Below are 26,791 nucleotides of genomic sequence, written 5' to 3' on the forward strand. Positions count from 1 at the left end.
AGATTACAATCACAACCCTCCATCCTTTCTCCAAGCATTTTCTTCTACTATTCACCCCTGTGAATTTATTTTTCACCAAACGTTTATTCACACCAAACAGTGTAATCATAGGGTCAGGAGAAATCACAAAGGAAGCTAGACAGGAAGCCAGGACTGGAAGAGAGATCCCTCATCCAAATGTGACCATTGCTGGGGGTGGTGACACACACACATCTTTAGTAATCCCAGCTCTTGGGGATAGAAGCAGGAGGGTCTTTGTGAGTTCTAAAACACAGACACATTCAGGTACTCATACACACAGTGTATTTTAAGGAGTTAAAAAAAAAATAAATAAGGAGACCAACATCAAAACAATATGAACTTCTCATTGTCTGAAATGGAAAAAGAAAAAAAAAAGATGGAGTCCTTGGGGCTCTTAGAATCATGCAGGGCAGATTCTGGCACTCCTTGCTCAGTGGCGAGAGTGGTATGGAGTCTACCATCTCTGACTAGGATGTGAGATGCTCTTGGTCAAATTCAAAGCAGTGTATGGTCCTCAAGGCACTGTGTGCCCATTATAAAAGGGTTAGTCCCAACCTCGTGTTTCTAACTTAGACAGTGGAGTCAGGGCTAGATCTTAGTTTCCAGCTTGTTTGTTCTCCTTCAATACAATGCTGCACCCCCACCCCACCCCACCCCACCTACCCCACCTACCCCACCCCCACTCCACCCCTGCCAGCAGATACAGTGGCCTTGCTCTTGTGGAATATAACTTAACAAACCAGGCTGTCCAGAGATCTGAAGTGAGCCCACCCCCTCTCTCTATTTCTCTAGTGTTTTTGGTTTGGTTTTTTGAGACAAGGTTTCTCAGTGTAACAGCTCTGGCTGTCCTAGAACTTGTTCTGTAGACCAGGCTGGCCTTGAACTCAGATCCACCTGCCTCTGCCTCCCAAGTGCTGGAATCAAAAATGTCAGCTTTCTGCTTTCACTGTGTGGGTCCACAAATAGAACTCAGATATCAGGCTTGGCAGCAAGCACCTTGACATGCTGGACCATCTTGAGGGTCCCTGGACTAGATTTGCTAATCCCAGAATTTTCTTTAGGAGTCACACAGATCAAAATGTGTTCTGCTTCTTGTAGACTTGGTCAAAGATACCAGCTTCATAGCCATCAGCTCAGGAAACTGAACCTAGTATGGGTCTTTTATCTCCATATAAAATAAAACAAAGACAGCATTCTTCCATCTCCAACAACAGAGCTATTGATTTATGAACCACTGCTTTGCATATAATACAGGCCAGCCAGGCGGTCGTGGCGCACACCTTTAATCCCAACACTCAGGAGGCAGACACAGGTGGATCTCTGAATCCAAGGCCAGACTGGACTACAGAGTGAGTTCCAGGACAGCAAGGACTACACAGAGAAACCCTGTCTCAAAAAGAAAAAAGAAAAAAAGAATACAGGCAGGCCATTCTATGGCAGGCTGCTGATGTGTGCTGGGCTACAGTGAGGTAAAACCTGCCAGACATCACTTAAAACATCTTCTTGCCTTTTTCTTTAGCTGCCAAGATTTGAATCATGCCAAAGTGGCACATAGTTCCATGAAGGGTATATCCCTGACAAACCTTATCATGATACCAAAAAATTAGGCTTGACAGGCATAATAAATAATGTCCTCACGTGGAGATTACTAAGTAAACCAAGCTACCCTGCTGTGGATATTGCTCTGTGTAAATAAAGTTCTGATTGGCCAGTGGCCAGGCAGGAAGTATAGGCGGGACAAGAGAGAAGAGAATTCTGGGAAGTAGAAGGTTGGAGGGAGACACCGCCAGCCGCCGCCATGAAAAGCAACATGTAAAGACACTGGTAAGCCACAAGCCATGTGGCAAAGTATAGATTAATAGAAATGGGTTAATTTAAGATAGAAGTAGATAACAAGCAGCCTGCCACGGCCATACAGTTTATAAGCAATATAAGTTTCTGTGTGCTTTCTTGGTTGGGTCTGAGCGACTATGGGACTGGCGGGTAAGAGAGATTTATCCTGACTGGGCCAGGCAGGAAAACTCCAACTACACTACCCTCAAATTCACAGAAACCCATCTGTCCCTGCCTCCAGAGTACTAGGGTTAAAGGTGTGTACCAACACTCCTGGTTTTCCCACTACTTTTTTTAGATGTTTTGTTTCTTGGAAACAGGCCTCACTCAGTTGCCCAGGTGAGCCTCTTGCCTTAGACTGCCAAGAAACGGTGATTGCTGTCCTGTGTCCAAGGCCTTATACATGCTAAGTACACAGTCTTCCACTGAGCTACCCTCAGCTACAAGATGGACTTATTCTCTCAAACTGGAACTGGTTTAAACACAAAACTGAATCTACTCGGTAATCATTGTCATCAGTAAGGGCTACACTGTGGCTGTTGTATCTTGCATTTCAGTAGTGGTCTCCGTCCTGGTTAACTCAGGGTCCTCTTTACATTATGGGAGTTTCAAGATGAAGGAATCTTATCTACAGTCTAAGTGTTATTGAGGCTCAGCTCACCGTGTCCCTGTCATCGTGACTCAGTTTGGATTCCAGGATCTCTCAGTCAGTCAGTGACGAAAGGTCTTTTTTTTTGTTTTTTTTTCCCCCCTGAGACAGGGTTTCTCTGTGGTGTTTTGGTGCCTGTCCTGGATCTTGCTTTATAGACCAGGCTGGCCTCAAACTCACAGAGATCCACCTGCCTCTGCCTCCCGAGTGCTGGAATTACAGGTGTGCGCCGCCACCACTCGGCCCAAAAGGTCTTTAGGAAGATCACTAAATTGTCCTCTCCACACACTTGACTTTTAAAAAAATTTCCCAAGCCAGGTGGTGGTCTATAAAGCAAGATCCAGGACAGGCACCAAAACACCACAGAGAAACCCTCCATAAGTCAGAGGACAACAACAGGATCCTCTACCATGTGGGTCCTGGGATCCAGGTCAGGCTGTCAGTTTTCAGCAAGAGCCTTTACCCACTGAGCCATGCCTCCCCCACCACACACACACTTGATTGTTTTGAGAAGAGATCCTTCCATATGGGCCAAACTGACAACTCAAACTAGCAACAATCCTCCTGTTGCAGCCTTCCAAGTCATTACACCCAGCTGAGATTTCTGAACTCTCAGACCCTTTCCTAATTCCTGAATCGGCAAAACAGGGATGAAACTGAGAACTGCATCTTGGACAGTTCTGAGCATTATCTATGACACATGGAAGACCCTGACGTGTAAAATGCTTCATGTAATTCTTGATACACAACTCCTTTTTTGGGGGCAGGGTGGGTGCAGCTGCCCAAGCTGGCCTTGAACTTGCTCTGTAGCCAGGCAGGTCTTAAACTTTGATCCCCCTGCCTCTGTCTCTCCCAACAACTGAGACAACAGGCCTGTGCTACCAGGCCAGTCACATTAAGTCACTAAACAGACGAGAACAGATTTCATTTGAGGCTAGCGTGTGTGTCTCATTCTACAGCTTCCAGATTGACACAGCCTGTCACTTCCTTCTTCCTTGGGATTTTGGGCACGCACATTTTTCCTTCTTAAATACGTTTACCTGAAATAGAAGCTTTACTACCACAAATGGAAAATCGGTGTCACCGGCTGTAAATAGCCGTTCCATGTCAGTGCACACTAGAGGATATAAATTAGCATTTGTACACACTCATCTAGCAGCCTCCAAATTACTCACATAGTCAGCATCTTAAAGGCCACAGTGTGGGAGATGCTGCCCTGTGAGGAAGAACCTGGAGCTTAGGCTTCTCTCCACAGACAACAACCCATCTTCCTTTCTCTTTTCCTCCTTTCTTCTTCCCTCTCTTCCTCTTTCCTCCCTCCCTCCCTCCTTCTCTCCTTCCTTCTTTCCTTTCTTCCTTTTTCTCTTCCCTTTTGTGGTACTAGAGATTGAACCCAGAACCTCCCACTGAGCTGTACCCTCAGCCCTAGCTGAAATTTTGCAATTCTGTGTGTGTGTGTGTGTGTACTCGAGTGTGGAGAGTTGATATTAGGTGTCTTCCTCAATTCCTTTCCTCCAACTTTTTTTATTGTTGCTGTTTTTCCAGACAGGGTTTTTCTGTGTAGCCCTGGCTGTCCTGGAACTTGCTCTGTAGACCAGACTGGCTTTGAACTCACAAAGATCCAACTGCCTCTGATTAAAGGCCTACACCACCACCACTCAGTTCCTCCCACCTTTTTTGAGAGAGGATCTCTCCCTGAACATGGAGTTTGTTTATCTGGATAGACTGGCTGCCTAGAGAGCCTCAGGGATCCTGCCACTTCCTCCTTGGCACTGGGATTACAGGCATGTTCTACTGCTCCTGGCTTTTGTAAGTTGGTGCTGGGGGATCAGACTTGGGTTCTCGTGCTTGCACTTCAGCTAGCACCTTTAATGACTGAACTATCTCCCCAAACCCCCTTTGTAGTACACCTTTCTAAACGGCCAATCTATAGACAAAAATTAAGTGGGCCTGTCCAATCTTGTGGTCTAGTACTGAGGAATAGAGATGAGCAGACGGAGAATGTTCCTATCACATAGCCTGCCCTCTGTGACAGAGAGGGTGTGCCTCGGCGGGTCGTTTCATCCTCACCCAAGGCTCTAAGGCCTGCTGTCTGCATCTGATCAGTATCGTCCTCAGCTCCCAACAACGTATTCTCACAGCAACACTTTCCAGGAAGTAACATGAAAAACCGCCATTACTCAGTCACCAAGCTAACATCAGAGCTCCATGTATGGACACAGGGAGACTCCTAGATGCATCATGCCAGACACAGACTGCTGCAGTAAGTTTACCTGCATTTAAATGTATCTAGAGGCTCAGGTTAGGTGGCGATCATTATTTCATATAATTTGCATGATTTGAATGATTTCATGTAACTCTGACGGCAGCCCTATGGAATAAATGTCATTATCAGCCCCATTTTACAGATGCAAAACCAAGGCAGAAACTGGGTAAAGCGATTTGCCTGAAGCCTCCTCACAAACCAAGGTGTAGGGAACTACAAGCTGGACCTTGGTCTACCCCAGGCTTCAACTTCTCCACCTCTCTGTGGTGTCACAGGGACAATCTGTCAGGATGTACACCAGATGGCTCCCAGCCCAGAAGTGGGATAGAGGAGCCCAACATTCTGGTGTCTTTAGATGCCTCTGTGCTGTTTTGAGTTATAAAACAAAATAAAGCCAGCCATGTGCTAAATTTACAACAGCAAAATTAAAAACAACAACATCACCACCAACTCAAAAGCGCCATTAAAAACATAAACCTCCTTTTTTCCCCCTTCAGACAACAGCTGGCTATGATGCCCAAGCTGTTCTCATACTTCTCATCCTGACTCCATCTCGAGTGCTAGGGTAACAGGTGTGTGCCCCCACACTCTGTAAGTGGCAGTCCTTTGAGAATGTACCAACTGTATAGTTCCTCTGCCCTTTCATCCCAGCCCGGAATAGACTATACAGTTGGTAAAAATAGCTTTGTGTCCAAGAACTTTAGGAAACACTGGATCAGACCAAATGAATCAGGCTTCTTCTCTGGGGGAGACCTGCAGAGATTTAGCAAGCCAGCGTCAACCATGTGGGATAGTTTGTCACTGAGGCTATGTAAGTTGGCTCTAAAACATTTTCTTTCCAGGTGCATCATGGAACTATTTTGTTGTTGTTGTTGTTGTTGTTATTTTGTTGTTTTCTTTTCTTTTCAGGGCAAGCACTGATAATGCAGCATGAAATATTCCAGACCCACACTGAGGTTGGCTGTTAAAGATTACATTTCTAGGGGTTGGAGAGAAGGGTCCTTACAGAGGACCTGGGTTCAATTCCCAGCACCGCAAAGCAGCTCATGACTGTCTAGAGCTCCAGTTCCAGGGGATCCAACACATTCACATAGATACACATGCAGGCAAAACACCAATGCACATAAAATAAAAATAAGTAATATTTTTGAAAAATTAAATTTCTAGGCTTCGGGTGTGGCTTCATGCACTGAGCATGCATGAGATCCTGCATGGTTAAAGGTTGGGGGAGAGGAGAAAGGCTCCTACTTTACTAGATGCTATCTTGGGCCTACCTTTCTCCCACCCCAACACCATCCTATGAACTGAACTTGGCTTTGAAACCATCAGCCTGTGGGTGTGTGTAGGAGTTTGTAGGATCCTACCTCTGACCAAACCTGCACACATGTATTTTCCTATGATATATGAGAAGCTTTGGACAGGGAAGGTATGGTGAGTGTGTATGCATTTTTTTTTTAAAGACAAGGTGTAGCTACTGTAGGTAACCGATGCTGGGCTCAAACTCTCTCTGCTCTTGTCTCAGCATTTGGAGTGCTAGGATTATAAACAACGCAAAACAGGGTTTGGCTGAGAAACCCTCTCCTGTGACCGACAGACCCCTTCCCTCAGATCAGAATCTAGCCTCCTGAGTTTTCACACTGGACTATATACAGGAAACAAGCTCATTTGCAAAGCCATACCACAAGCATGAGAGATTGGGCGGTTCACTGTCTTGCCGAAGCCCTGAGTAGGTGTCATTCTGGGTGTGAGCAAACACTCTGAAGGGAGAGGAAGTTACCTAGCTTCTCTCAAGCGCCTACTGTGTGTCAGTATTGCCCAGGACATATTGTCATCATTTTTCCTTTGACTTTGCCAGGCACTCTAGAAGAGAGAGCTTTGTTAGTGGGCCTTCATAAATAAACTGAAATTTGGAGTGGATAAACCACTCACTCAAGCGAATGGCAGACCCAAAATTGTTCCTGGGTGTCTGTCTGTGTGTCTCTCTCTCTCTAAGTGGTTTTTAAACACTACACCACACCACACCCCTGGGCTCTTGAGGCTTTGACTACTCTGAGGTCTCTGCATCCCTGGTCCCAGAGGGCAGCACCAAGGCAGGATAGGGACCTCAGCTTTATGTCCCAAGCAATCTCCAAAACGAGCTTCCGCACTTCCCAGGACTGCCCTGTTCAGGAAGCTTCTAGATCTCCTTGAAGGACGTTCTCCCAGCCCCCATCTGAAGTCTCAGCCCCTTCGCTGCCCTTGTCCTCTGGGCTCTTTTGAGAAGAGCTGCTAGCCTGAGTTCCACAGACTAGGGACTCTGTGGGAGTCCTGTCAGTCAGCACAGGACCAGTCAAAGGGATTGCTGTTGTTGCCTGTTCCTGAGATCCAGGAAGAGTGTGTGTTTCCCGCCCCTGTAGGAAGGAGGCTGGCATGTGCTGACAAGATGGAAAATGTGTTACAGGAACATCTCCAGAGAGACACAGAAAACCTGGAAAGTCAGCCGAAGTCAAGACTGTCCCCCAAAGCTAGGCTGCGAGGGGATGGGTGGTGTCTGGTGACGAGCAAGAATCATGAAGGCCAACATGCACACACAAATGCAGTTGGGTTGAGGCAGGAGGGGACAAGGGCAGAGGTGAGGACATCCTCTCCTGACACTTGGCAGGAGAGGAACAGTGGCTTTCCAGACGGAAGTTCAGAAGTCCTTGCCCTAGCCCAGCTGTGCCCTGTCTGGGATAAAAATAGTCCTTCCCCTCCCCTTCTCCCATCATTCGCATTCACTACCAACTTCCCCAGGGAAGACACATCCATCCTGGATGAACCTCCCTCACATATCCATCCGTTTCCCTGGAGACGACTCTGTCTTTCAGGATGCCGGTTACTAAGACCCAAGTCAATTCTCAGATGTCCGTCTAGATTCCATGGGTGACTCTTTCATGAGGTCTTGCCACTCAGGTCTGCCCCGAGGATCAGAGGCTTCCTAGGGCCTGCACTCAAGATGTCCATCTTATCACTGCAGTAGGAGGAGCCCAGCCCAAGCCATCTCTCTGTCACAAGGTCCTGCTCTACCACTGTCCAGCTTCAGGAAGTACAGGTTAAACAGATGCATGGCCACCTTTGGACCTCAGAAACCTCATCCTATGAGGATGAGAAACTGGACGGGTCACTACTGGTGGCCTCTTCAATACTTGACATGGTGCGCTAGATCTCCAAGGAGTATGCTCCTAGTGAGGTGGGGAGCGATGGCTAACAGAACCGCAGAGGTGAGATCCACCCATCTAGCCAACCTCCAGCAAAGGCATTTTGGACAGGCTGCAGTACAGCCCGGGGGGGCTGACCCTCCACACAGAGGTGATCCTCTGCTGTCTGGCTCCCACCATAGCCCCTTGACGGTTGTTCCCAACGCCCCTTACCTGCCCAGCCTGGGAGCCTTCTGGCCCATTCACATGATGTTTCTGGCCTGGCTTGGCTGCCTGGACCCAGTCTCAGCTCCTTTGCCCTCGTACTCACCACCTGTCTCCACGCGCCCACGTTCCACCCTGACTTCCTGCCTCCTTCTGAGGGCTCCGCAGCCAACCCAGCCCCAGCAACCCAACCACAAGCCTCCAGCACCCCAAGCTTCCTGCCGCCATAGCCCCAGACCCTTCGGCCTCTTGGGGTCCCAGACACCTCTAGGCCAGCCCCTACTCATACAGAGGGTGATACTCAGAGTGTGGGGCCGCGGGGGAGGTCCATGTGTGATGCCAAGGGTCTATAATCCCAGCACTCTGGAGGTGGGGGCAGTAGTGGCTACACACAGTTTCAGGCCAGCCTGAACCACGTGAGTCCCTGTTTCAAAAACAACAACAATAGTAGTAATAATAATGATAATAATAAACCAAGGAGAGACTTTCTTTTTCTAAATGGAGGGTCTTATTATGTGACTCTAACTCTAATTGGCTTGGAACTTGCTGTGTAGACCAGACCAGTGTGTCCTTGAATTCACAGAGATCACCTGCCTCTCTCTGCCTCCCCACTACAAAGAAAGGACGTTTGATAGAGCACTACCTTCCTGTCCTCCACAATACACCTGGGTAAGAGACCCAAAGGGAGCCTGAGCTCTGCCCTCCTGAGCTACACGTTCAGCTCACAGGGAAGGGAAACGGCGCTACAGTCAGGCTGACAGCCAAAGGCACCTCTGTTCAGGGTTGAAGCCTAGACAATAACTCTGAAATGGTTGGTGACAAGGTTGCATGTTAGAGTAAAAACAGCAACCAGTCACTGACAGAGCAGTATCATGTCATCTTGGGGTGCAGGACAACAGTGTGTTAGAGTCATAGGGCAGGCCTCTTACAGGAGGAATACACGGAAATCCCATGTCCTTAAGACTATAGTGACAGGCTAGGACGGGGTGGCGCACAGCTTTAGTCCCAGCATTTGAGAGGCAGAGGCAGGCAGATTTCTGTGAGTTCCAGGCCAGACTGGTCTACACAGTGAGTTCCAGGACAGCCAGGGCTACATAAAGAAACCCTGTCTCAATATCTAGATATATCTAGAGATAGATAGATAGATAGATAGATAAGTAGATAGGTAGGTAGATAGGTAAGTAGATGGGTAGATAGACAGATAGGTAGGTAGGTAGATAGATAGGTAGGTAGATAGATAGATAGGTAGGTAGATAGATAGATGATTAATTGACGAATATAATAGCAGGCAGAAGGCAGAACAACATAGCTAAAGATCATAACTCAAGTAGAGGCAAGGCCACACCCCTATCATAACACACAGCTTGTCACAGGTAGAAGACAGAGCAAACATATTGCCCAGGCAACAGACATCCTGATATCAGCAGGAGGTAAGAGCTTTGCAGCAAGCAGCAGGCAGGACACAAAACGGGGATGGTGCCCATCCTAGGCAGAGGGCCAGGTCACCAGTGATAGGAGGAACCCCCAGTGGCCCCTCTCAGGTCCAAGAATGGGTCCTGACCTCACTGGAAGGAAAGTGTAAATGTGTCACCTCCTGAGCTAGGCTGAGTGAGCAGGTGGGGGAGGGGAGCCCACAGAGCATTGTTGGGGTTTGTGAGGCGGAAGTCGAAGCAGTATGCACCTCCGTTGCACAGGGAAGGGGAAACAGGAAATGGGGGTGGGGGGAGGGAGGAAGCTGAGTTGGAAAGTCAGACAAAGAAGTAACACAGAAACAAAGGCTGAGAATCACAGAAGAAGAAGAAGAAAAAAAAAACCTCCCCAGTGACAGAGCTAACAGATGTGCTGCAGGGCCCAGCTGCCCTCACTTAGAACCTTAGCATTTCACAGCTCACCTCAGCTTCAGCTCGTGTCTGGGGGAATTGGCACAGAGAAGCAAGGGCCTTCCAAAGTAAGGTATATCTAGCTGCCTGTGGGGTAAGAAGTAGCAGCTTATTCCTATTTATTTTTGGATTCTTGTTTGTTTCTTTGTTTGTTATTTTGTTTTATTGAGACACGATTTCTCTGTGTAGCCCTGGCTGTCCTGGAACTCTCTCTGTAGACCAGGATGGTCTCAAACTCAGAGATCTGCCTGCCTCTGCCTCTAGAGTGCTGGGATTAAAGGCGTGTGCCACCACGTGGGATTTTTTTAAGACAGGGTCTGTCTAGGTAGCCCTGGCTGACCTGGAACTCACTATATAGATCAGGATGACCTTATACTCATAGAGATCCTCCTGTCTCTGCCTCCTGAGTGCTGGGATCAAAGGCACATTATACTGGCTTGATCTCCCCATGGTCTAATAGAGAAGGTAATTGCTTTTGAATACAGAACTCTGAGTCTACATTCTCCTAAACCACCTGCCATGAGAGTGAGTAGATTTTAAGTTTAGGGTCTAGAGAGGTGACTCGGTAGTTAAGAGTACTTCCTCTTTCAGAGGACCTGGGTTCGGTTCCCAGCATCCACACCAAGCACCTCACAGCTGCCTGTAACTCCAGTGCCAGCTAATCCAATACTCTCTTCTGGCCTCTCTGGGCACACACACACACACACACACACACACGCACGCACGCACACACACACACACACACAACTAAAAAAATACAATAAATCTTTATAATTTTTCCTCATTTCTGATTTGATAAGGTGGAGAAATAGAGCTGGAGCTATTGGGGAGACTGGGTGCCATCTACCCTCAGCAGAGTCTTGTCTCCTGTTGTTAAGACCCGAGTCCCAGTGGCACAGGGAATACATGCAACAATCGCCCTCAGCCTCAGTGAAGGATGCAGAAGAACTTTGATGGGATGCAGTGGGTTTTTATTAAGAAATTTGGGGGCCTGAGCTCCCTCTTTTCCCCTCACCCTGGGGCTTTGTGCTCTCTGAATTCAACTTTGAGAAACCTAAGTGTGCCCTCTCTCCCAGCAGATGCAGGAGCCTCCAGGGCACCTCGTCCTTCTTCTCAGATAGTCCAGGAGACAAGTGCCCTCAGCAGAGGGTGAAGCGCCTGGCACTGATGTTCATGCGTGTGAGCCCCAGATGCCGCAGTGGCGGGGCCAGAGCCAGGCCAGTCCCAGACTCCAGCTCCAGCTCCAGCTCCGCCTCATCCAGTAGCTCCTGGTGCAGGTGACAGGCTTGGTCCACTTTCAGTAGGTGCAGCTGAGCCCGCAGCCTCAACAGTTGACCTGCCAGCTGCCGGTCCTGAGCACGCATTTCCTGCTGTGACCAAGAGGGGGCATAAGTGTGCTGGACCAGCCTCCAGCCCCACCAGTCATTGCTCCCTTTCTGTGAAAATTGCCTAGAACAGCCCACAAGCCCCTTCTCACCTAACTTCATCCTTCCCCATCTCTCAGATCTTGTTCCAGATTGGTGGTTCCCAGACCAAGCCAAGGACCCACTAGTATGCAAATCCAGATATCTGTTCTGCCATATTTGCACGTTGGGTTGACATCTGATATTTAACGCTTCTCTCCTAAGAATCTACCTAACAACACAGAGTCGACTTTTTCCTTGGTTGTCTCTCTGTCAGTGTTCTCAACCTTCCTAATGCTGCGACCCTTTAATACAGTTCCTCGTGTTGTGGTGACCCCCAACCAAAAATTATTTTTGTTGCTACTTCGTAACTAATTTTGCTAGTGTTATGAATCATAATGTGAATATCTCATATGCAACCCTATAAAAGGGTCATCCGACCCTCACAAACAGGTCATGACCCACAGGTTGAGAACCGCTGCTCTGGGATCTTTTAATCCAGAGTTGACTCTACAAATAACACACAACTGGATTCCTGGTTCTCTATCCTAGGGCACAGCAGTGAGGAACTGCTTTGGAGAGCAGTCCGTTCTCACCCCCTCCCAACCCCACAGACTTGGGTCTTTAAGTAGACTGGCTCAAAGACCCTGTGCAAGTCTGTCTAGCTCAATGGACTCACCAGCTCCCTTCGGAGCCACTGAAGCGCAGAATCAATGGAATCAAAGCCACAGATGGCTCCAGGTCTCTCCAGCTCAGGTCTGGGTTGGGCTCTGCACCAGGCCGGGCTCTGGACCCTGGCAGTCCACTCCAGGTATGAGGGTCGTCGGGTCTGCAGCTGAAGCTTGGCTGTCAGTGCCTTCACAGAGTCTAAGCTCTCCTCCTCATCTTCTTCATCCTCGCCCACTGCCTGGAACTTCAGTGGCTCTAGGGACATGGTAGGTCTGTGGAGGTCGATTGGGCAGTGAAGGAAAGTGGAAGAGGCTGGGGGTGAAGAGTGTGCCAGGAATGTGTGGTGGTGAGTGCAGATGGTGTGTAAGGGAGGCTAAGTGTGCCAGGGTGAGTGAGCAGATGGGTGTGTGAGGCTAAGTGTGCAAGGGATGGAATTTTCCTGGCCCCCTAACTGGGAGCCACGTGATGCCCATCCGGCTGGGGGCAGGAGGAGCCCTTCGGATGAATTTTATTGTCTTTGCCCAGAATCAGGTTCCCGGTTCCCAGAAAGGAAGTTGCAGCAGGATAAGAAAAGCATCATCCACGCTGACTTGGCCCTCCTCCCAAGACCCAAGTCAAGGGAGTCAAGAAGGAGAGGAGGCTGACTAGCTCGCTGCTCTCTGTTCTGCCAGCTCTAAGGCAAGGGAGTGAGTGGGGTCCAGCTGCCTAGCCTGGGAGTCAGGAACCCTGGACACTGGGGCTGCTTTGATGGGACTTTGGATAGCTCACTGATTTCTCTGAGCCCCTGTTGGGACAGGTCTGTGATTCCAAGCTTGACTCTAAGGAGACTGTGGTTCTGTTGGCAACCGCTGAAAAGCTTCTGGCAGATGAAGGAGCTGCCCAGAGCTGAAGGGCAGCCCCGTAGATGGCTGTCTGCCTCCTGCCATTCACAGGTTTTCAGTCAACCTCCCCCTCTTCCCCCTTCTTCCCCTCCCCTCATATCTCAAATGTAGCCATGGCTGGCGTAGAACTCACTATATAGACCATGATGGCCTTCAAATCACAGAACTTTGCCTGCCTCTGCCTCCCAAGTGCTGGGACCGAGGTGTGGGCCTCCATGGCCGCCACAGTGCTACCCAGTTCTCTTTAATCCTTTGTAATTCTGCTAGCAACAAGAGCTGGGCTGGGGTTCCCTTCAGTAAAAAAAGAAGACATGCATGGTGACACACGCCCATGCCCATAATCCCAGCACTTGGGATTAAAGACAGAAATTCATTCTCAGCCACATGGTGGATTTGAACTCAGCTTGGAATACATGAGACCATTACTCAAAAACAAAACAAAACAAGAAGAAGAGAAGGAGAGGGAAGAAGATAAAAAAAGAAAAAAATGTACATATCTAAAAATGTAATTTGGAGCCAGGTGGTGGTGGCGCATGCCTTTAATCCCAGCACCCAGGTGGCAGAGGCAGGTTGATCTCTGTGAGTTTCGAGAAGCCAGGGCTACACAGAGAAACCCTGTCTTGAAAAAAATTTTAAATAAATAAATACGTAATTTGTAAATTTCCCCAAATAAACAAGGAAGCAACACCTAGGTCAAATAATGCTTATCATTTCTGGGAACTTCCTGGCTTGACATTCCTCAACATCCTCACTTTGGGATAACATTTCTTTGTTTTTTCCCCAAAGGAACACACACACACACACACACACACACACACACACACACATGGTTTTGGGTTTTTGTTTGTTTGTTTTTAGACAGGGTTTCTCTGTGTAGTCCTGGCTATTCTGGAACTCACTCTGTAGACCAGGCTGGCTCCAAACTCTCAGAGATCTGTATGCCTCTGCTGGGATCAGAGATCAGAGGCATGCACCGCCACTGCCCAGCAATTCTTTTCTTTTTTAAGCAGGATCTCACCCTAAAGTGACCCAGAACTTATTTTCTGTAGCACAAACTGACTTCAAACTCACAGGGATCCTCCTGCCTCTGTCTCTAAATGCTAGGATTACATCTGTGACCTACCACGTCTGGAACTCCTTCTGTTTCTTCCCCTCCCCCCACCCAATTGCTGGTGCAAACCCAGAGGCTTGAGCTTGCTAGGTGTGAGGGCCCCAAAACAGCTTGACCACACAACTGTCATGACAGGCTTAGAGGCCCAGACACAGCTTCTGTGACAGGCTTCCTGTCAGGCAACACCTGGATCCCGGAAAAGCCATAAGCTAACACCACCCAGGGATAAGCTAGCATCTAAGGGCAAGTACCAGACATCCCAAAATGTTCCAACTCTTGGATAAGATAAGATCACTAGATGTCCCTGAACTTAGCACACATCTATTTCCCTTTTATTTACTGATACCCCTAGACAAATGTCAGCCAATCAGGGTCCTGAACCCTAGAAATCCCCTCACCCCAACCTCTGTTATGATAAAAACCCTACTCTGCTCAGGCTCAGGGCTCTCTGCTCTAACTGCTGGGTCAGACAGAGTCCAAGCTCCGAGCTTGAAAATAAAGGCTCTTTTTTTTTTTTTTTTTTTTGAGCTGAGGATCAAACCCAGAGCCTTGAGCTTGCTAGGCAAGCGCTCTACCACTGAGCTAAATCCCCAACCCCTGCTTTTATGTATGGGATTCAGTCTCCAAGGTGGACTTTTGGGGGTCCCTGTAATCTGGGCATAGTTCTAGGAAGGGTTTTTCTGAGCGGGACCCCTGCCCTATTCTCGTTTCTGACAACATAAGCAGATTTTGCCATTTTGTATACTTTCCAGAGCGCCTCCAACTCTGGTGTGTGTCAGAGTCACCTGGGGGAAAATTCGTGTGATAAACAGATGGCTTCCCCTTCTCCAGTTTCAGAATCGGTATGAGTATGCGGGGTGGAGACTAATCTGCATGTCTATCAAATCCCCAATCTTGAAGCTTTCACGGCTCCGGAATTTCATAGCCTGATCTCTTCTGGGTTTTGGTTTTGACAGGGTCTCGCTGTGCAGCCAAGGCTGACCTCAAGCCCTGTGAGTCTCTTAAGTGTTGGCCATGTAGGTGTGAGGCACCAAACTCGGCTGCACTCGGTACTGCCACGCACAGCTGCTCCAGCTGTGTTTATGTTCCAGGGAAAGCAGCTGGGCCGGCTCCCCAGCCCTCCCATAACTCTCTCCTATTCTCTCTCTTCCCTCCATTTCCCTCTTCTTTCCGTCTTACAGTCCCTGTTCTACCATCACATCCTATGGTATGTTTAAATCTAGACCCCACATACCACGAGAGAAACACATAACGTTTGTCTCAGTATGGATCATTTCACTTAACTGTATGATCTCCAGTTCCATCAGTTTTCCTGAAAACGTTGTAATTTCATTTTTTTTTTAAATCACTGAATAAAATCCTATTGTGCATATGTACCATACTTTCCTCATCTGCTTGTCTGGTGATGAACTCTAGGATGATTCCAGACCTTGACTACAGTAACAAATGCAACAATAAACATTATTGTATGAAATGAGGAGATGATTGCTTCAAGGTAGAGTTGAGGGTTAGGTTTTGATTGTGGCTGTGAGGGAGAGAACAGCCAGAGGCATCTGGAAGAGTCCAGAGCAGGCAGAGAAAGTAGTGACTTCAACATGGCCAGCAGAATGGACTGGGCTATGATGGGGGAGGGGAAGGGATGAGGCCAGAAATGGCCAATGGCGGGTTGTATAGGAATGAAAGCTGTGGAGAGGGAGCCCATGAACTGGAGAATGTGGAGAGCGGGGTGAGATGAACTGAGAAGAGCAGAATGCCAGCATGGACTCTGTAACAGGTATTTTCTATGCCAAGAGGGCCAGGATGAGGCCAGCATGCATTTTGGTATGCTAATAGGTACCACAGTTAGCCATTTCTTTTGGACCTGACAATTACGTGTGTGGGGGGGGGGATGGGTGTGCAGGTGCCTCCCTTATTTGCTGACTTAGAACCTCAGGGTAGCACAGCTGGATCTCAATGGTGGTTTTATTTTTAAGGATATATATGTTTTTTTTGAGACAGAGCTTCTCTGTGTAGTTTTGGTGCCTGTCCTGGATCTTGCTCTGTAGACCAGGCTAGCCTCGAACTCACAGAGATCTCCTGGCTCTGCCTTCTGAGTGCTGGGATTAAAGGTCTGTGTCACCGCCGCCCAGCTATAATTTTTTACTTTAGTGTGTGGGTATGTTGCCTGTATTGTTTATTGACCATGTGTATACCTGGTGCCCAGAGGCCAGAAGAGGATATTGGATTTCCTGGACCTGGCATTACATATAAATAGTTGTGAGCTGCCCTGTGGGTGTTAAGAATTGAACCCAGCTTTAATCCCAGCATTTGGGAGGCAGAGGCAGGCGGATCTCTGTGAGTTTGAGGCCAGCCTGGTCTACAAAGCGAGATTCAGGACAGGCACCAACACTATACAGAGAAACCCTGTCTCGAAAAACAAACAAACAAACAAAAAATTATTTTTATTTTATGCATGTGAGTGTTTTGCCTGCATGAAATGTATGCACACCACATGTGTGCAGTGTTGAAGGAGGCCAGAAGAGGGCTTCAGTAGTTACAGAAGGTAATTAGGTAGGCCCCAAGTGGGTGCTGGGAATTCAACCCAGATCCTCTGCAAAAGCAGCAAATGCCCTTAACTGCTGAGCTGTCTCTCCAGACCCTATTGTTATTTTCTCGAGGATAGCCAGTCTAAGGAGAGATGGAATCTCATTGTATTTGAGAATGGTGTGTGTTTGTTAATGTGATGTGAGGGTGTCTTCAATGTCTGCCATCATTTTATGCAGACCACAGACCTCCCAGGATTAGGGGACTATAACGGTCAAACCAGAGGCCTGACACAGAAAGTATTCCACCTTTATTTTTTTTATTATTTTTATTTTATTTTATTTTTTTGGTTTTTCAAGACAGGGTTTCTCTGTAGCTTTGGCGCCTTTCCTAGAACTAGCTTTGTAGACCAGGCTGGCCTTGAACTCACAGAGATCCACCTGCCTCTGCTTCTTGAGTGCTGGGATTACAGGTGAGCGCCACCACCGCCCTGCCCACCTTGATTTTTTGAAACAGGGTCTGGCTGACCAATGAGCTGTGAGGCTTCGACTGTCCCTTTTTTGCCCTTTCGTGCTGGGTTTACCTGTTCTGAACTCAGGTGCTTGCTCACAGAAGTGACTTACTCACTGAGTCACCTCTACTAGGGTCTCAATGTACTTTTGTTTATTTGTTTGTTTTTCAAAATAGAGTTCCTCTGTGTAGCCCTGGCTGTCCTGGAACTCACTCTGTAGACTAACTAGGCTGCCTTTGAACTCAGAGATCTGCCTGCCTCTGACTCTCTAGTGGTGGGATTGAAGGCGTGTGTCACCACCGCCTGGCCTAGCTCAAAGTATTTTTAACTTGAATTTCCCTAATGGTCAAAGATGTTGAACACCTTAAATATTTATGGGCTATTTGTATTTCTTCCTCTGAGAACTGTCTAATCAATTCGTTAGCACACTCATTCATTGGATGATTTTGTGTGTTCTATTATTATCCTTGTTCTCTGGACTTAGCATCACAAATATATCAGTAAGAATTTAAGAAATGTTAAAAGGGGAACTAGAGAGATGGATGGTTTGGTCGTTAAGAGAACTTGTCACTCGCATAGGACCCAAGTTTGAGTTCCAGCACCCACATGGTGGCTCATAACCTCTCAACTCCAGTTCCAGGGGCTTCGATACCCCTGTCTGGTCACCAGGCAAACACGTGTTGCCCAGACAAAACACTCATAAACATAGAATAAATCTACAAAATATTAAAAGTAGGCGCATGGATGAACGGTTGAATGCGTCCTCTAGCAAATCAGTTGAGTTTCCTATTGTAGTTACCAACTGAAGCACGTACTCGCTAGACTGAAACCCTGTGAGCATAGGGTCCTCTTGGGTCCGCATATCAAAAACACAGCTCAGTTCACACTCCTTGAAAAGGAGTTCTTCAGGCCCAGGCACAGCAGAATTGATTTGTGGGGGTGACCCACAGGACTCCCAGATGTGAAGCGGAGGGGCGCCAGCTACAAGGCTGTTTGCTTTTAAAGTGGACCAAGGGATTTTCCCCCCACCCAAGCTTCAAACGTGTAGGAGAAGAAGGCAGTTCCCAGTTACCACACCCACACTTTCCAGCCCACCCACTAGGTAGGGTACAGGGAACAAATGGTTATTTTTCTTTCTTTTTAAGTCATCACGGGTGCCAGCACCTCAGCACTTAAAAAAAAAACAAACAAACAAACAAACAAAAAAACAATTGGGAACTTCTGGAGACAGGCACAGAGGTCAGAGCTTAGACAAGGTCTTCACCATGTCACCACTGATCACGAAACTTAGATTTCCTTAATGGACTCTGGAGGGCGGTCCTAAGAAAACCTGGGAACCTGGGGCTAGGAGAAAATGCCTTTGGAGCTGTGTGGTCCCTTCAGGAAGGGCCCTTGTCAGCGTCTCCAGCTGCCCAGCCTGTCCCTACCAGAGTCTTTGGGGCTGGGACCCCGGGTCGCGCTAGCAAAATGGAGTTCTCGGAGCGGATGTGAACACGGCTGGGCCCAAGGCAAACTCCGAGCTCCGTGGCACCACCTGCTGCTGTCGCCAAGGCCCCGGTCGAATTTGAATCTGTGGCTGCCTTTGTTGATGCCATCGAGAAAGGATGAGCGAAGGCAGGGGCATGCCCCAAACTGAAACCCGGGAGAAGAAGGGACGGCGCAGGCGGAGATGGCGCCCTCCTACACAGCCCGATCTGTGCAGCTGGATCAGTCCATCCCCAGCGTTCCGGTGTCTTAGGTGTCCCGGGCACCACCACTGCACACTGTAAGGACCTGAGGATGCTGCAGCTGAACGCCTGGGCACGGAAGACACGCTGGTCTCCGGTTCTATCCCGGTGTCCAGGGGGCGTCCTTGAGGCGCGGACTCTATCCATGTGTATTTAAGGGAGTTTTTAAAAGGGTACTGTGCTAAGGGCTCTGTGTGCAGCGTTATTCCAGGGTACGACCAAGCAGGGAGGCTGTGGGGCGGGGGAGGAGCTTGGGATTCAGCAGGAACTGAAAGGAACCACAGAGACCGTCGTGCCTTTCTCGACAGCCCCTTCCTCGGGCTTCCCTCCTTGGAATCAGCCTCGTCCCAACGGCCTGAGATTGGGCGAGCCTGGCACTTCCGTTCGCGACAAGGGGGTAGCAGCTCGCAAGGTGCAAGCGGTCTTGGGGGCCTCGGATGAAGGGAAAGCCAGGGACACAGGACAGAGCACTGGGTAAGGTGCCCTAGACCTGGCTTTTGACTCTCCCGGAATGCATTTCGCCTGAGTGGGGTGAGGCAGAACTGCCTGTGCCAGGCCGCTTTCCAGCTCTCAGCCACCACGGTGCTCCCAGCACACCACTGCCCAGTTTCCAGTCCCTAGACCTTTATTATTGGCCCTTTTAAATCCTTGATTGACTAATTCCTCCTTGACCATGTCCACGGTGTTCCCGTCTCCCCCCAGCCCCTCTTGAAAATCTGTCCGTTTGTCAACCCCGGGCAGACAAAGCTTGGTCTCCTCCTGGTGTCCTTCCCCATTCCCCACAGCCCTTCCTTACATATGCGCTTTCCAGTCTGCGGGGCCATCCTTTGCCAGTGCCTCTGTGTAGACTGACCTACGGCCTCCCTGAGCCAGGCCCTTCAAACTAGGTCAGGGCCCTGTCCTCAGGTTCTACAACTCTAGCCAGCCGTCTTAGAGCTCTGCTGTGGAGCCCGGGGTCCAGGGCTTCATCATGGACATGACTGGCCTAGGTGTAAGGACAGAAAAAGAGAAATGTGAAGTGGGTACCTTTGGTGGGCCCTGCCAAGGTATGCCACTATGCAAACATACAAGGCAATAGTGCAAGGGGTGTATTGGGGCAGGGGGAGACAGAAAAGCCATGTCAGAGTGGGGACGGGAGAGAGGCAGACAGACAAATGGAAAGAACAGGGAAGAGTCAGGAAGAAGAGGAAGAGAGGAAGCTGTGCTTGGCAGGCCCTTTTAAGGGTGCACATGGCGCATAGCGGTCGGTGGAAAGGCACCTGGCGACAGGTGATGACGTAACTGCTTTGGTGGCAGAGGCAGGCTGTCACAGTAGAAACTAACACTAGGCACTAATCACGTGTGAATAAACTGGTGTGGATACTGAGGCCAAGACTGCCTATCCTATCTGGAAGTGGCTGAATCAGCTCTTGACCTCAAGACCCTGCATGGATGAATGAGGATGGAGGAAGGGCCTACCAGGATGCTCTTGCCCACTTCCAAACCCTGTGCACTCCCCCTCTGCATGGAGAGAAAAACCATCTTCATACTCAACTGAAATTGATCCTGTCACACACACACACACTCACACACACACTCTCACACACACACTCACACACATACTCACACACACACTCACACACACACACACTCACACACACACCTCTGAATGCCTGGCCTGACGAGCTGTGTGCTTGCTCTCTGCCTTCAGGTCATCTTAGTGCCAAGAAACGGTCCTGAAGGAGGTTTTGTGCTTGGGGGAGAGTAAACTGCTTTCCTAGCCAACACACAGAACTCTCTTTATTCACTTGTTTATCCATCCACTGAGCCCAGCAGCTGCCATGGTGGACAGCCCAGGAGGACAGAGGCTGAGGGGGAGATGAGGTGTAGCACAGAGACACTTCCTCTTTTGGATTTTTCCAGACAAGATCTCTGTGTAACATCCCTAGCTGTCCTGGAACTGGCTTTGTAGACTAGGCTGGCCTTGAACTCACAGAGATCTGGCTGCCTCCCAAGTGCTGGGATTAAAGGCGTGCGCTACCACCACCCGGCCAGAGACACCTTCCTGTTGCCATTTGAAAGTTTCTAAGGGAATGGAGTGATTTCTAAGATCCAGAGGAGATAGCTCAGATAGCTCGGAGGATGAAGGGTGTCACCAGGGGGAAGGGCAGGCAGGCGTGGGTGCAGAGGGAGCCTGGCTTTCATGTGATTCTGGGTGGTAGGGCAGGTGAGGATAAAGACAGGAAGAAAAAACAAAAACAAAAACAGCAAAGGTGTTGAAAGGTCTTCACCGTGAGCCTAAGCTTTGTCCTAAAGACAGATGAAGTCACTGAGGGTGACTGAAAGTCCTGGAAGTCACTGGCGACCTTGAGCAGAGCAGTTCCTGGAAGCTAGGAGCAGATGCTGATCCCAAGGATCAGCAGACTGGGCATTTTCAGGGCATTCTATGTCCCCTGGAAGCAATGTACCCCTTCCCCAAAAGGTAGATCACCCCAAGGGCCCTGAGTGTTTCTCATTGGAAACTGAGTTAGTCCCATCACATCAGGGTTCCATGTCTCGATAGACTAGGTTCACCCAAGTGTCCTTTCTTACCAGGTGTGCTTCTAGGAGGGCTCTGTCTCTCTCTTTGGGATGGATACTTGATCTGTTCATGGGCTGGGCTCACCAAGAACCTGAGCCAGGGAAGAGATGACAAGCGTTTTCATTTGGCTAGGATGTTTAGGATGTGACCCTCCAGGAGGCTGTTGTGTGCCTTGTGGAGGTTAGAGGCAGAGTGGCACACAAAAAGTTGTCTTGGTTGACTAAAATGTGTGAAGGAGGCGCCAAGTGCCATCTGCCTAGCAGCCCAGAGCATAAAGAGAAGGTTCCCACCTTATGAAACTTAGGGCTGGGCATGGCTCTCAGCCCTGACCCAAACACACACACATGTTTATTTATAAATGTATAGTCTAGAACTCAGTCTATTTTCTTTCTTTCTTTCTTTCTTTTTTTTTTTTTTCTGGAGCTGAGGACCGAACCCAGGGCCTTGCGCTTACTAGCTAAATCCCCAACCCAACTCAGTCTATTTTATTTCTGACCTGGTCACCTGGGCAGGGAAGACTGCAGTTGCCACTGCTGATGAGCTTCGACCCACCAGGGAGGAGCTGAAGGTAGACACATTGCCTTGCTTGTGACAGATGGATCAACTCATCCTGGGCCCCTTGAGCCAGACCATGACTGGGTTCCAGGAGTTGAGAGGGTAGAGTGGATTTAGGTCACTGGTCAACTAACCTATCCCCTCTACCCAGAAACCATCCGATGCCCACTGCTTCTCCCTGGCCCTAGACTGGCTGGCTACCCCTTCCAGCTTCACTATGCCTACTTGGCCTTCTCCCATGCCCACTGCAAATACCAGGCAGCCACCTTTCCCTTCTTCCTGGCAGTTAAGTTTCCAGTTCCTGTGGTTGGTGCAATTTAGGGAGGGGCTGATGTTGGCACTGCTGGAATATACGCGTTCCTCCTTCTTTGGAACCTTCCTCTGCAATGGTGAAGAGAGGTCAGCCTGGAGAAGGGGACCAAGGACAGGCAGAAAATGGCGGATGTCCACACTACCAGTGCCTCACTTCCCCATCCCAAGCGTTTCTTTAAGAAAAAACTGAGGGACCTTCCCTGTATCACACCTCTCTTCAGCTTCTGCAACCCCAGAAAGATGGTCCACAATGTACTCTGCTCCCAGCCAAGGACAAGTGCACCTTAGAAATAATGATTGTGAGCTGGGGGTGCAGTCTGTGGGCTGTTTGAATAAGAATGGCCCCCAAAGGCTCACAGATTTGGATCTTAGTCACCAGGGAATGGCACTATTTAAAAAGATTAGGCTTAAAAAAAAAAAAGTTGGGGATTTAGGGAGCGCTTGCCTAGCAAGCACAAGGCCCTGGGTTCAATTCTCAGCTTAAAAAAAAAAAAAAAAAAAAAAAGGCTGGTGAGGTGGCTCAGAGGTTAAGAGCAGTGGCTGCTCTTCCAGAGGTCCTGAGTTCAATTCCCAGCAACCACATGGTGGCTCACAACCATCTGTAATGAGATCTGGCGCCCTCTTCTGACCTGCAGGCAATATGCAGGAGGAATATTGCATAGATAATAAATAAATACATCTTTAAAAAAATAAAATAAAAAGATTAGGAGGTGTGACGGTGTTGGAGGAAACGTCACTGGGGGTGGGCTTTCAAAAAGCTCGTTCCAAGCCCAGGGCCTCTCTTCTTGCTGTCTGTTGACTCTGAACTCTCAACTACTTCTCCAGCACCTTGTCTGCCTGCATGCCTCCGGCTCCCAGGCATGATGACAGTGGACTAAACCTCTGAGACTGTAAGGAATGAATGCCTTCCTTTACAAGGATTACTGTGTTCATGTTCTGCACTAGAACACTAAGATAGAGCTAGAAGGCTTGCTTAGCACACACAAACTCAACTCAGTCCCCAGGACGACAATGAAATCATTTTTAACCATATGTGGTGATGTACACTCCCACCACTTGGGAGGCAGAGGCAGGCAGAGCTTGAGGCCAGCTCGGTCTACATAGTGTAGTCCAGGACAGCCAAACAAACAAGCACCCAAAGAAATACATTTAGGGGTTGTGGAGAGTCCAGTGCTTGAAAAGTTCCTCTTGCAGAAGACCCGGGTTTGGTTTCCAGAACCCACATAGCAACCCACAACTGTCTGTATCTCCAGTTCCAGGGGATCTAACGCCCTTTTGGCCTTCATGGGCACCAGGCAAAAACACAACGCATATATTATAGTGTGTGGTGTGTGCATAGGCACATGTGTCCTGGCTCGCGAGGGTCAGCCTCTCCGGGTATCGATTCTCTCACTCCGGGGGTCCCAGGGATTAAACTCGTGTTACCAGGCTTGTATGGTTTGAGGCAGTTCAGAGCTGCTCAACGTGGGTGCTGGAACTATATCCTCAATTTCTTAGCCACATGGCTTTCTGTGGAGCCACAGAACCTGAGCCTAAGGTGCGGTAATGCCCTACCGTTATTGCCCCGGAGAATTCTCTCCGAGCGGGGCTCCCTAGTGGTATTTGCTCCGCCCATGACCTTGGGCTATAAGGCCGGAAGGAGGCGGTGCTTCTAGCCTGCCTACGTGACCTCTTAAAAGAAAAGGGAAAAGGGTCGCTTTCTTGGCATGCTGCGACACTAGAGGCCAGGAGCATTCTCTCCCGAACAGAACAGAGGGCGACTTCAGCTGTTTACTCATGAGTGTTATCTCCAATTTATATATATACATATAACATATATATACATATAACATATATATATATATATATTTTTTTTTTTTGAGAGGGTTTCTCTGTGTAGCTTTGGTGCCTGTCCTGGCTGGCCTTGAACTCACAGAGATCCGCCTGACTCTGGGATTTATAGGCGTGCGCCACCAGCCCCAATTTATATCCTAATAAATCCCAATTACCCGTTAAACAGATTCACGTAGATTGATCTTAACAAGTGGTGCTAAGGTGGGGCAAACTCCAAATGCCGGAGTGGCCGCCGTCCTGCACCTCCGGGGATGCTGTGGCAGACTTCCCAAGCTTCCCTGTCTCTTACAAAATTCCCGCCTCTCCTGCCCCAGAGCCTAGGAGTCGCAGAGTCTGCTCCCCGCCCCACAGCTTCTTCCCTTCCAGCTGGGCTCAGCCGCCGAGGGTCTCTACTGAGGTCACAAAGTCCTAGCTCCCTGCAGTGTTAGCCGGAGGAAATGCCCGGGCCGCTAAACCTTGGTACACTGGACTGCGGGGCCGCCCGTATTTAGATAAAAGGGGACCCCATCCCCGCCCTAAGGCCTCCCCGCCACCTCCGAGCTCCTAGTGTCTCCTTTGCGCACCCGAGAGCCGACCGGTCCCGGAGGCCAGCGGCTACCTCCGGTGGCGGGAGCTCCAAAATTGGAACGCTGCCTGAGTGGCAGCCCCTCACCCACTGTACGTGCAAGCGTGTTCCCGCGAGTGCCTGCGCGCCCGCTCAGCAGTCAGGGCACAGCGCTCTGCTTTGCTTAGGCACAGGTCCCACAGGGGTCCCAGCGAGTGCCAGCAGGCCGTTCCTTTTCTTTTAAAACTGTTCGGTATGGCTGCCCTCTCAATCCTGCTTAAACTCACAGGTCAGACAACCGCGCAGTGCAAGCCTCAGTGTCCGAGGACCTGCTTTGGTGCGACACCTGCTGGCCGAACATCGTCATTTCATCCTATAATCATCAGAAACCATCTGTATCTGCCTAGGACAAGCTCCCAAGGATCACCCACCACCACCCCCCTTTTGTTTTGTTTTGTTTTTCGAGACAGGGTTTCTCTGTGTAGCTTTGCGTCTTTCCTGGAACTTGCTTTGGAGACCAGGCTGGCCTTGACCCCTCACCTTTTTTTATTTTTATTTTTATTTTTTTTGAGCTGAGGATTGAACCTAGGGCCTTGTGCTTGCTAGGCAAGCACTCCACCACTGAACTAAATCCCCAACCCTCACCTTTTAAAAAAAAATAATTTATTTAACTGTATTTTATGTACAATGGTGTGAAGGTGTCAGATCTCCTGGAACTGCAGTCACAGACAGTTGTTAGCTGCTGTGTGGGTGCTGGGAACTGAACCTGGGTCCTCTGGAAGAGCAGCCACAGTGCTCCTAAACCCTGAGCCATCTCTCCAGGGCCCCCACCCCCAAGGATTTTATCTGAGGTAAATTATTTGATAACTTCACACCTTAAACTGATAAATTAATTAATTAAAATTTTCTTTGTTACAATTTTTTAGTCTGTTTCACGCCAATGGCAGATAATAGAACCATTCAAAAGAAATGCCTAGCAAGCACAAGGCCCTGGGTTCAATCCTCGGCTAAAAAAAAAAAAAAAATTTAAAAATTGGGGTTTGGCAACGGTGACTAGACTGCCATTCACAACTCCAGGGAGGCTACCCAGAAAAGAGGGCCTAAGAAAGACCCAGGGATCCCCCAACGACAGAGAAATGGATGAGATCTACGTGAGCAAACTGGATGTAGGGGAGGTAATGAAGGGCAAGGGTTGAGGGAAAGAGAGCTTAGGGGAGCGAGAGATCCCAGCTGGATCAAGAACACAAAGGGAGAACAAGGAAAGAGAGACCATTATGATAAATGAAGACCCCACAGGAATAGGAAGAAGCAAAGTGCTAGAGAGGTCCCCAGAAATCCACAAAGATACCTCCACAATAGACTACTGGCAATGGTCGAGAGAAAACCTGATCTGACCTAGTCTGGTGATCGGATGGCCAAACACCCTAATGGTCATGCTGGAACTCTCATCTAATGACTGATGGAAGTGGATGCAGAGATCCACAGCCAGGCCCCAGGTGGAGTTCCGGGAGAATAATCGGCAAGAAAGAGGAGGGATTGTATGAATGAGAATTGTTGACAGCATGATTGGAAAAAGCACAGGGACAAATAGCCAAACTAGTGGAAACACATGAACTATGAGCCAATAGCTGAGGAGCCCCTAACTGGATCAGGCCCTCTGGATAAGTGAGACAGTTGATTAGTTTGAACAGTTTGGGAGGCCCCCAGGCAGTGGGACCAGGACCTGTTCTTAGTGCATGAGCTGGCCTATTCAGGGACACTTTGCCCAGCCTGGGTGAAGGGAGGAGGGGACTGGACCTGCCTGGACTGAACCTACCAAGCTGAGCTGAATCCGTGGGGATTCCTTGCCCTGGAGGAGAAGGGAATGGGGGTTGGATTGGGAGGAGGGTGGGGATGGGGCCAGGGAGGAGGGAGTACAGGGAAATCCATGGCTGATATGTAAAATTAAATTAAATTATAAAATAAAAAAAAATTGGGGTTTGGGAATTTAGCTCAGTGGTAGAGCGCTTGCCTAGCAAGCACAAGGCCCTGGGTTCAGACTTATACATTCTTAGCTGTAGTCACTGTTAGTATGATAATTCATATTATATCCTTAAAATGGTTTGATAACAGTGCCCAGTATGAAATATTAAT

General features: G+C 48.9%; 2 protein-coding genes across 2 annotated transcripts in view; both read right to left on the bottom strand.

The window, feature by feature from the left end:
* Nucleotides 1–8,278, bottom strand: part of Lck (LCK proto-oncogene, Src family tyrosine kinase) — a 28,293-nt gene extending 20,015 nt beyond the window's left edge. Inside the window, exon 1 of the mRNA XM_036178519.1 lies at nt 8,159–8,278. The gene's annotated coding sequence lies outside the window, so the exon portion shown is untranslated. The remainder of the gene's footprint in view (nt 1–8,158) is intronic.
* Nucleotides 8,279–11,168: 2,890 nt separating this feature from the next.
* On the bottom strand, nt 11,169–12,366 carry Fam167b (family with sequence similarity 167 member B). Its single transcript, XM_036177714.1, has 2 exons — nt 12,112–12,366; nt 11,169–11,399 (listed from the first exon to the last, which is right to left on the bottom strand). The coding sequence occupies exons 1-2, from the start codon at nt 12,364–12,366 to the stop codon at nt 11,169–11,171; spliced, it is 486 nt and encodes a 161-aa protein (XP_036033607.1).
* Between the last annotated feature and the right edge of the window lie 14,425 nt (nt 12,367–26,791).

The sequence above is a fragment of the Onychomys torridus genome, chromosome 2, assembly GCF_903995425.1.
Source record: "Onychomys torridus chromosome 2, mOncTor1.1, whole genome shotgun sequence".
NCBI lineage: Eukaryota > Metazoa > Chordata > Mammalia > Rodentia > Cricetidae > Onychomys > Onychomys torridus.